The 11,255-nt window shown below is 36.1% G+C and overlaps 1 protein-coding gene across 1 annotated transcript; it reads right to left on the reverse strand.

Annotated features, from left to right (window-relative positions):
• Positions 1–2,946: 2,946 nt before the first annotated feature.
• Positions 2,947–8,032, reverse strand: pnhd (pinhead). Its single transcript, XM_053651576.1, has 7 exons — positions 7,728–8,032; positions 7,271–7,366; positions 6,799–6,938; positions 5,810–6,086; positions 5,294–5,475; positions 4,260–4,318; positions 2,947–3,477 (listed from the first exon to the last, which is right to left on the reverse strand). The coding sequence occupies exons 1-7, from the start codon at positions 7,780–7,782 to the stop codon at positions 3,327–3,329; spliced, it is 960 nt and encodes a 319-aa protein (XP_053507551.1). The 5' UTR covers positions 7,783–8,032; the 3' UTR covers positions 2,947–3,326.
• Positions 8,033–11,255: the final 3,223 nt, after the last annotated feature.

The following is an 11,255-nucleotide window of genomic DNA, read 5'->3' on the forward strand; positions in this document are numbered from 1 at the left end:
CTCGGTTAAGTTCTCTGGGACGATCTGGAAACTTCCTGTTCACTGAAGCGACTGAGTGAACACCTCCACATCGCCGGTGTTTTATATGAAATCCGTTCACGTCGTTCAGGTCATCGGTAAACAGCGATAAAGAGCTGCTATTTGATCGCAAATGTAAGTCAATAATCGGAGAAATGGAGCGAAAGGCTAAATGGTGTGTTAACAAGGTGTGAACCTGACTGGGTGATTAGCTCACTCCAGCTCCACTCGTCTGAGACAGCACAGGAATGTCTGACAAGAGTATTTGGTCTTAAAATATCTTAAAAATAAGAACTTAGATATTGTAAAGAACATGTTTATATTAGTGAATGTTCATTTTGGGTTGTTTTGTTGTTGTTTAATACGGGTGTCTGTGCAGAAGTGAGGCTCACAGCCAGCACGAACCAGGCAGGGTGAGGAAGTTTGCTCACCACAGGCGGCTAACGTCCTTAAAAATGGATCCATTAATTCAGACAAACGAGGATAATTTGATACAGGAACAACAATTACACTGACAAACAAACGGAAAACGTTTGCGACACCTGCACAAATACAGTCAGATAAGTCTGGCTAAGCCACATATTGTTTTTTTTAAGAACAAATGAGCTTGAATCTCGTGGTAGCATTATGCTAATCAGCCCATTAATTAACATTAGCATAAATAGTCGCAAATCCCTTGGTTTGAAAAGACCAGTTGTTAATGAAAACATATCCTGTGGGATAACTCATTTGACTTTGTCACCTAATTTAAAATGCAGTTTGGCCGTGCTGTTCATTCCTTTGCACTGAGGGACATTATTTCTTAATGCTGAAGTTCAATGCTAACATCAGCTTGGTTTTATACTACAGGATTATTAGCCGCAGGGTTTTTTGTCCCACCCCCTAATTTTCAGCCAGTTTATACCTATTATTTTATTCGGTTTATTCAAAATGGCATTGGTTATTTATTATTCTGGATGCTCAGCTTGTTAAAAGTGTATTGAGCCAGTAGGTCTGTGTGGCATTAAAGAGCTCAGAGGCGGCTCCCTCAGCAACAGAAAGTCTGGGGTCTGTTTACCTGGCTTCAAAGCTCCAAACAAAACAGAAATAAAAGCGTGTGTAAATATAATCGATCCTTTAGATGTGGTGTTTTCTCACTATGGTATGGTAAAGTCACACACACTTGTGATGAGGTGATTTCTTTATTTGCAAGTGTAGGCCCAAGCTATTGAAACACAGCATGAAAGGCAATACAAGGACAAATCTGACCTCGTTCCTTCATTATTAAATAAAACAACAACTTTAGAAAAAGAAATGATCAAATGTGGTGCTTTTTGTCTTGCAGGAATTACTCTCGAAGTGAATCGACCCATTTCATCCCACAGATCAGAATTTTGTTTTGGATTTAGCAAAAAAGTTCATCTATAATCACATTATAATTGATTCACATGACCACCTTTATTTCAAGCACACACCTGAGATGTCTGTGTAGAAGCGCTATAAAAGTACAAATGTTATGAAATAGGAAGAAGTACTGTATTTGACACAGATAATCTGATATTGATTAAACACATAGCTCACATTATTATTGAGAATTAAAAATCCACCATGCCAATATTTATATATATATATATATATATATATATATATATATATATATATATATATATATATATAAAGATAATTTAAAACCAACAAAAAAGTAGTAACATGCTGTGAGGTGAACATATTATTATTATTTTCTAAAAAGTTATTTTTACTTTAGTATTTTTACTTTATGATTTTTTTTTTATTAAACTGACTTATTTTAAAAGCAACAAAATAATGTTGGTGAGCATAGTTATTTTTGTGTTTGTTTGTTTTTTTTTGGGGGGGGGGGGGTTATCTATAATTGTGTACTTTATTATTGTTTTTTGCACAGGATTTGAACTCTTTTTTTTTTTTTAATTTCTTCTACTTTATCAGCTGATAAAACTTTTAACCTAAATTTAATTATGGCCAAAAATAAAACTTATATTTCCTCAAATGTTTCCACAAATGAAATAAAAGCATATGTAAATGTCAAACTGTAATTTTATGTATTTATTTATTTATTTTGGGCTAATTATTGCTTGATCACATTTTATCACATTGATTTACTTGTTGTAAATGAAAGATTATGAAATTCTTTATGTTACGTTTCATGACGTGAGGTGAACTTTTATTTCTTTATTTTATTTATTGGTTTGACTGTTTATTTATGTTCTTGTTAGTTTGCACAGGTTTTGAAACTTTTTTTTTACCCAAATGTTTTAAATCTATTTTATCGACTGATACAAGTTTTAGCTCTATAGATTGAATTGTGGACAACAATTTAACAAAGGCTATATTTTCACAATGGTTTGTAAAATAATTCCTAAAAAGGCATACTTTTTTGTGTCATAGTCCTGGCTACAGAGTAAAATATACTGTTTGTACTCGCTCAACTGGGAAAAATTTGGGATTGGATAGTTAAAATTATTTTCATTAACAAGTGTATTGCAAATACATTTTATTTGCTGTTAAATGTCCCTAGCCCCAGACTGAGCAAAGGAGGCTGCGCATTCGCAGCAGTGGCCCCAAAATTGTGGAATAGTCTAACCCTGCATATTACTCTGAATCTGTTATCTTATAAATCTCAATTAAAAACCTATATGTTTTGTTTCTTTATATTTAGTTTGTTCTTATTGTTGTATTTTACTTTTTGTTTTATTTAGCTTATTCCGTTTTATTCATTTGTTTTGCACAGCACATTAGTTGACAGTCTACTGTTTTTTAAATGTGCTTTATAAATAAATTGCCATTGCCAAAAATAATTATTTTTATTGTTTTGTTTCAAATTCTTTTCCAAACAGTGCACTATAACAACCTTTCACGAGGTGTTGTTTTCATTTCTTTTTTATTGGTCCATATTGAACAGTAACAAGCATGACTGTACATAGCTTTAATTAATGGCATCAAATTTATTTACAAAATTATATTTACATATTTTACATATATTACATGGACAGCTGAAACAGGTCAACTGTCATCTTCGCATAAGAGAAGTAGATGTCCTCGACACATATCTTGTAACATTATTTAAAAAAAAAAAAACACAGATTCCAAAACCCATGTCCTGACCTGCATACTATAATAGTAAATAGTATGTCAGAATACCATAATAACGTGCTATGTTAACGTAGTAATGATGTGTTATAGATCCCAAGCTATAACATGCTTGTGCATTTAGACAACTCAAGACACTTTTGTAAATGCAAGACCTCTTGGTTGGTGTAGTGTGTGTGCACTTTCGGTAGAGGTCACTGTGTTTAAGACTGGCAGAGACACGAGGTGATAGCCAGCACAGTTCGGATTTGTCCATGCTGATTGAGAAACGTGTGGCTCTCGTAGCCTTGTGGAACACACGCGCTGCCCTGTCCCTCTGCCCACAGCAGACACTCAGCCGAATCAGAGGCACTCCTGGTGTTAGAGAGGAAGAGGCGGGAATTAGAGTGGTTAAACGTGTTCATGATTGCTACATATTACTATACAACTGGTGGTATAAATGTTATAAAATTGTAATTACTATTGTTTCAATTTTATACATTTGTATTTAGATTTTTTCACCTTCCATATTGAGAAATGTTCTCACAGCCTAAAAAAAAATCACTAGCTGTGGAAGCTGCAGTTCCTAAAAGAGTTCAAATGAGTCAGTTCCTTCAGGAGTGAGTGATTTCACGGTCGTAGAAATTAACGCAAATTCATGTAAACTCTGCAATATTCGGAGGGGCTTGCCATTTTAAAAATCAGCTATTTTTCCGCAGATTTGGGCCAAGACGCGTCATGTGACGGCAGCACAACATGCGTTCAGCCAAAGCCCTCTTCGATTCATGTGCGTCGAAAGTGAGTACAGCTAAAAGGTCTCATTTACCAACAAACATCACTGTGAAAGACCATGCAAACCAATTTTGTGCAGTTGCAGTGTCGCCAATTTAAGTAGTTTTGTGCAAATAAAAACTAGTCATTTCTGTTACTGTTTTGCAGTCTAGAAACTACTGCTAACTTTCAATCACTGACAAAAGCAGTTACTTTAATATTCTGTCTCATCTGATGTTCTAGTGTGAATTGGAATCACTGTTAGTTATGATCATATGCGTTTTATCTCATATAAGTTTGTTCAAGAGCAAACAAAGTTGATCAAGCTTTTATTGTGCTGAGGGCTTGTTATTTAGCTGTGTTGTATCAGCTGTTTTAAAGCATACCTGAGAAGACAGCTGTTTCCTGAGGTGCAGCTTCCCAAACATCTCCCCACATCTATTTCCTGCAACACAATTAGCAAGACAAGAGAGAGAAGCAATCAGCTCACCGCAAGCCGCTAATATTCACCAGTGCACTCTAAACCAAGAGAGGGGAGGGGTGGGATCTGTTCTCTTAACATGATAAACACTTTGATTTGGCACCTGCTGGGGCCATTTGTGATCCTCTGCCTTCACACCTCCAAGGAGCTGCGACAGATGGCCAAAGGTTTGCTCAAAGTAAAAAGTTTTGGTCTTGTAAAATCTCTTTCAAATGGTGCGAACTAATGCAACTGACTCGAATAATGCTATGAGTTTTATCATTAGGGTTTCTGTAGGCCATCACGATGACAACATTACACCATACTTAGGTTTAACAACTTCTATAACAGTTTAACTTCTGTGTCATTGTGTCTCCAAACATATATAGAAATGGAGATATATTACAAATAAATGAATGCAAAAAGGATTAGTCAGGCTCAAAGAGCAGATAATTTGGGTGTGAAAAGTAAGATGTGGATTGTAGTTGGGGGAAATGGATCATCGGTTTAACCTTTGTGTCTGGCAAATGGGACTCGCTAATTAGTCTCAGCTAACACCAAATGGAAACGACTAATTTCCTCTTTAAGTGAAAGCCATTACCTGGAGCCTAAGCCTGAACTTTAAAACAAGACGTTCTTAAACCGTATGTGCTTTAGTCATAACTATAACATCAGCATCAACAATTAATTAGAAAAAAAGATAAGATGACTACAGTCACAGCACCGTGTTCTGTTTATTTCAGGAATTTCCTGATTCACAGATGTTTTAAAACTCATCTTTTTAAAACCATACCGATTTTTAAATCACTTCTTAAAACTTTCTTTGGCTTTTAACTGATTTATTTATTTCATTGTATTCTAGCATTGTTTTATTGTGTCTACTGTATAGCACTTTGGTCAGTCTCGGGCTGTTTTTAAATGTGTTTTATAAATAAAATGAACTTGAACATGAAAACCCACCTTTAGTTTTTCTTCCTTGAGCCCGTCTTCATTGTACGTGATCTCATAATGATATTCCACATAAGGAATTCTGTAGCAGCCTTCTTTCATGTCGCAGCCGACCACCGTCTGAATCAGCTCCACTTTATTCGGAGTGTCCACAAGAGCAGAATCAAACTTGGTGGGCACACAGGAAAAGCCCTCTGTAGAAAAACAAAACCCACAGTGTGTACATTAGTCCACTTTATAATGTAATCACTTGAGATGTAGGGAAGATTAAATATCATGGCAGTGGTTTAAGGTGTAAAAACTTTTGTACCTGATCTGATATATGACCTGTTTTGAAAACACAACTGATATTTACTGGCGTGAATGCTTAATCGAGGTACAAAAGGCATCACCGAGGGAGGAATAGTGGAAATGACCTACTAGGTTAATGGGGTGCTCAAAAGGCCTGGACTAAAATCTTTCCATATTCAAGAGATGGGAAATTTGGAGCATGACCTTGGGTGTCAATTTTTTTTGCTACTTTCTTACCCGGTTCAACCTTCGATCCTACACACTTGCCCACGTCGATAACAGTCTCGTAAGGTGTTTCATAGAAGTACGTTCTGAGAGAGGGTGCTCGGACACAGCGAGTCACTTTGGCCTCGCAGTGGCAATCCTCGATGAGTTCCACCTCACGCAGGCCATCTATGAGCATCACTTTGTCCACACGCAGTCCAGTGGGTTCACAGGTCATGCTCGCACCACACGATGGAAGGTTTCCTCCAAAGCCTGTGAGCTCGTGAGAGGACGCTGCTGGAGTTCGCATCTGCAGACAAAGGGGACTATGTATTACCACTGATCCAAGTCCAGTAAGGGTGGGCAATATTTCAGGGGACAATATTTAAAGACATTTCCATGACACACAAACTATAGGGTTCCCAACTGTCAGCAAACCAGTAGTTTTGCGTTTCAAAATATACCTTTAAAAATTAGTTTGATGATACTTTTATTTAATGTGTAGAAAAGTAAATGAACACAACAAAAGTAAATTAAGTGAATAAATGTCAAATCTGTTTTTAAACATTTACATTTCACAATTTTAGATTCAGACAGTAGAAAAGTGCAAAATCGGTTTCAAGAGTTTGTAATTGTTATTTAAAAATGTATAAAAAGATACCCACAATATCTCAGAAAAGGGTATTGTGATAAATATCATGATATTAATATTATATCGTCAAATCATCCCGCTACCTGGAGACTAGAGTTCCCTTGATCATGTTAAGAATTAAAATACACTCACTTCAATTATGGACAGTAATTTTATTGGATAATATGGATTTTACCCACGTCCTGTTAAAATTCAACATTTTACACAATTTTAAATTAAAATGTAACTTACATTTAAAAACATATACATTGAATATATAACATAATGGATTTGTTTAAGCTTTACGGTTGCATGTTAGTGGAGTAGCAAAATTATGTGGTCAGTATCACCCATTGTTCTAAAACGTTATTCCTTTTTGCCATTTATATACATTTAATACCTTTTTGTCTCTCAGGAAGTCCAGCATGGAGGAGTAGCCCTGCATCCCAGCCTCAAAGGACGAGGGCTGTGCTTGGCCGCAGTTTGTTCGGCACATGCCTACATCCACATTCACTGGACTGCCTAAGATATCTGATTAACAGCAGATGGACAAAAAGACTGTAAGTTCAATACTATTTCCAAACCGTTTGCATTTCGTTTAAACATTAAAGAATCGTATACATTAGACTAGTGTTTCCCAGTTCTGGTTTAGTCCCACTGCACTGTGAAGTTTAACTTTATTTTAACTTTATGAATTAGGCATATTAGAGCTGAGGAAAGGGCTAGGATTGGGAAACACTGATCTAAACTTACAGGACTGTTTTTTTTGTTTGTTTGTTTGGTTTTTTTTTTTGCATCACAGAGGTTAGTTCTGTTAAGGGCTGATAGGGGGAGCTACAGCACACATCCACCCTTTTCCTCACCTTGTCCTATGTAGATGAAGTGACTCTGGCGTCTGCAGCACGCTCTCTCTGCAAACAGATTTCTTGGGTCTATGTGCATGTTCAGTACAGCTGTCACTGTGAAACATGAGCAAAGACACACTCTTAGAGCAGTGTTGCTGCAAATGCTTTCTGAAAGATTTGTGCAAATGAACTATGTTTAATTCACAAGTGAGCATTTACTTACTTAAGAGGCCTGTGCCTTGAAACACTTTTTCCCCACTTTGTCAAATCATAATAAGTCCATCATATAATTTATTGTATTGGCATGTAAGCCAGTTTAACCTTGGTCCTAATAATAAAAACCCTTCACAGGTAAACAGACTAATTCCCTTTTTAAAACAGCCAAGTTCAAAACAGATGTTGACATGATGAGGTATCCACATGATGTCAAAGCCATGTGAACAAGGCAAAAAAGGACACCAAGGACAGTACTTACAGCTCTGATGACAGAAAGAAAGAAGCAGGAACTCGTACAGCAGCACCATATCCATGGCAATACTCCCCAGTGTCACACACACTCAAACTAAACACGTACTCAGTCTTTCCTGACTGGCCCTCCTGTTCTAGCTTGTTGGGATATTTATATGTGGCCACAAATGTCACTGGCTAAATGAAAGGGGTGAGGAATAATCAAATTTCCATCACTCTAATGCCTGCTCCTAGGCGGGGGCCACATCAAAGGGAAGTACCTGTAGAGGTTTTCACCTCTTAAGGCAAAGCCCCCTTGTTTTTGCCGTGAGATCTCAGTGGGTCGCTGCGTCGACCAGGCCTGCTCTTTCTTTAATGAACTGCTTAAGGGGCTTTGAGGCTCTAAGCACCTCTCATTGAAAGGCATTATTCACCTTTTATCTCGGGAGGAAGGTGTTTAGCACCTCCACTTAAACCAAAACGAGGCTCGCAACAAGTAAACTGGCTGTGCGTGGCAGCAAAGGACCCCCTGCTGAGGACACCAGCACCTTCATGTTTATTCAGGATGAGCCAAATGGCATGAGAGACAGTGAGAGAGAGTGAGAGAGGTAGAGAGAGAGGTCAAAGAAACACAATCAGTACATGTCCACTTTCTTTCTAGCTAAAGAAAAATTGTGAATATATATATATATATATATATATATATATATATATATATATATATATATATATATATATATATATATAAATAATTTATTTATTTATATATATATATATATATATATATATATATATATATATATATATATATATATATATATATATATATATATATATATATATATTCATTTTAGGGTGTTAAACATTATTAGACTTTAGGGTGTTAACATTTTAGGGTGTTAAAAAATTAGACTTAAAAAAAAAAAAACCTTTACACAAAGCCAGAGCAAGAACTACAATAGGCCCTGTTTTGCAGAAGCATAATGAAATTGAGTGAGCATTCATTTAATGTAACAGATATTTGGAAACTCAGCCCAAAGGCATTGGAGTATTTATTTTGCGTAAATAATGCAGCAGTCATATGTAATGTGTGTTTGACTCATGTCTCCTATTAATGATGAGGATAAGATTCAGGTTTTTGTCTATACTGTCATGTGACTGTACAACAAAATAGTCCGTTCTTACAGTTTGATTACCCTGTAACTTTAGGAGTGATATTTAAATTTAAAGAATACTTTTTAAAGAAATGTTTTGTTTCTATCCAAGCTCTTGTTTCTTCGTAAGTGTATTCAGCCAGTACTGAATTAAAGTGTTTCTGTTCTTTGATCTGTTGTCTGACCAATTTCCACCCCACTCACAATCTTCAGTTTCACCTTCAACACATCCCACACATTAATCACACTGACACCAGCTCAGTTTCTGCATCTGATCCAGTTAAAAGGAGGCTTAAATGACACCTAATCACTCATCCAGCAGCATCATGTCTCAATTACTGTAGCTAATTGTTTCCTTCCATAAATCATGACAGGATTATTAGAAACATAATCTCTTAGAGGTAAATATTATGACCCATTAATTATATTTATGTGAAACAGATGGAGCAAAAGTATCGTCAACGCTTTAAAGTTTTTCCTTCCTATCAGGAAATGGTATTTGTAGTGCATTTTGTTTCTCAAATCCACAACGTTTCCATGATAATAGGACAAAGGATAGTGTTAGAGGCTGCATATGCATTTGTACTGGGGGAACTGTGGGAAGATCAACCAAGATGAAGAAGGAGGCTTTCTGAATCATCTGATCTAAAATCATCACAATTGTGCATTACCAGGTAAGTTTTTTTTTTTGTATGAATGAATTTATGAATAATATGACCTTATCACAATATTACAATAATAATCAATTCTAAAAGAGTATTCTATGAATGGTTAATAATTCTAGCTTTCTAAACTAGTCTTGTGTGGAAAGCCATTGTGGTTTTACATAGGACATTTAAGGGTTCCTCCAGAGATGAAAGATGGAGCTTTTTTTTCTAGGAAGACTTGTAATAATGTCCAAAACAGTTAAATTTTTTTAAAAGGTTTTGCATAATTTAAGGGTCATCCTGAAGGGTTCTACTTGGATCTCTCTCTGATAGAGAAACATTATATTATGGTAATAATATAATATATATAAGATAAAAGTTACCCCAGAAAGACAAACCATAGAACATTTAAGGGTTCTAGGTTAAACATTTTTTTTTCTATGAGTGTTGTGGTGATTTACATAGAACCTTAAAGGGTTCTCCCAGAGAAACAAACCAGAGAACACTTTAGATTCCAAGCAGTTTTTTTAATAGTTTGAGAAACCCATAATAATGTATGCTGTGAAAAATGAATCCCTGCATTAAAAAAAAAAGCTGTGACACAGGATTTGAATATTTATGATGTTAAATTAGACTCAGACTGCCACAGGATTATGCTTTGATTTAACTTGGAAGTCGGAAATCTAAACTATGTCATGGGAAAAAAACATGGACACATATGAACTATATCATGCATTTTCTAGATTGAGAGTTCTAGAGCTAATATGTCTGTATGTTGATTGATCTAAAGCAAATACTACTGTAGTATATACAGTAGACATGTTTTAAAAGTAAAGATGTGCTACTTTGTTTACTGCTGATGCTCTGGGCAGCCATGCTGATTTGACCTCACATGCTGAACTCAGAATCTGAAGTTCCCAACTGCACGCAAAGGGCCCAGTAGTAGACCGTGAGAATCCGTAATCCCATTACAGTCTTGATAATGATTGAATGCCCCACATGTGTGAACTGTACCTTTGTAGGATGATAGTTCACATATCAATTATAACAATCTTATCTAAAAGTCTTAATTATCAGCAAAAATTGACTGAGGTGAGGTGGTATTGACTGATTAATTTATCACTTTGCACAAGGCTCTGGTTCATCCCTCAGTCACTATGTTTCAGGGATTCGTGACGTCAGCATAACCTTAACCGTCCCGACATAAATGCCCAGCATCCCAACATCATGCACTGTACCTGGTAATTGAATGAACCTTTGGAGGAGAACTTTACCTCAGGATCTCCAGCAGGGGGAGACTTTCAGATGTGGAGAGCAAGCTGGTATTCTTGCAGGTCCTTTCTGCAGTCAGACACATGGGGAGTGAGTCGTCTGAAAAGACAAGCCATATAATATTTTTTGGTTACTGGTATGTCATATGACCTAGTCTAAACCAGATCTTATAATTATACTATTTTGAAAGCACTGGGCTATTAACACGTTTTATTTGAGTCAAAATGGTTCATTTTAATTTATTGTATTTTTTTTTTTAATAATATGAAACTTTACTGAACCACTATCAGGGTAATACACTATATGGCCAAAAGTTTGTAGACACCTCATCATGACACCCATATGTGGGTCTTTCCCAAATTGTTGCCACAAAGTGGAAAGCACACAATTGTCTAGAATGTCTTTGCTGCAACTTTCCCTCCACTGGAACAAAAGAGCCCAAATATGTTCAAGCATGACAAGACCTTGTACAAAAATCAAGCT

Source organism: Ictalurus furcatus, chromosome 20 (genome assembly GCF_023375685.1).
Source record: "Ictalurus furcatus strain D&B chromosome 20, Billie_1.0, whole genome shotgun sequence".
In the NCBI taxonomy this organism is placed as follows: Eukaryota; Metazoa; Chordata; class Actinopteri; order Siluriformes; family Ictaluridae; genus Ictalurus; species Ictalurus furcatus.

What these genes read in the sequence shown, in the direction of transcription:
- pnhd (XM_053651576.1), bottom strand. Translation starts at nt 7,782, where the DNA reads ATGGATATGGTGCTGCTGTACGAGTTCCTGCTTCTTTCTTTCTGTCAT. An exon ending in GAGACAAAAAGGTATTAAAT is followed by an intron (nt 6,087 to 6,798) that starts GTATATAAATGG and finishes CTTTGTCTGCAG; the next exon opens with ATGCGAACTCCAGCAGCGTC. An exon ending in AGGATCGAAGGTTGAACCGG is followed by an intron (nt 5,476 to 5,809) that starts GTAAGAAAGTAG and finishes GTTTTTCTACAG; the next exon opens with AGGGCTTTTCCTGTGTGCCC.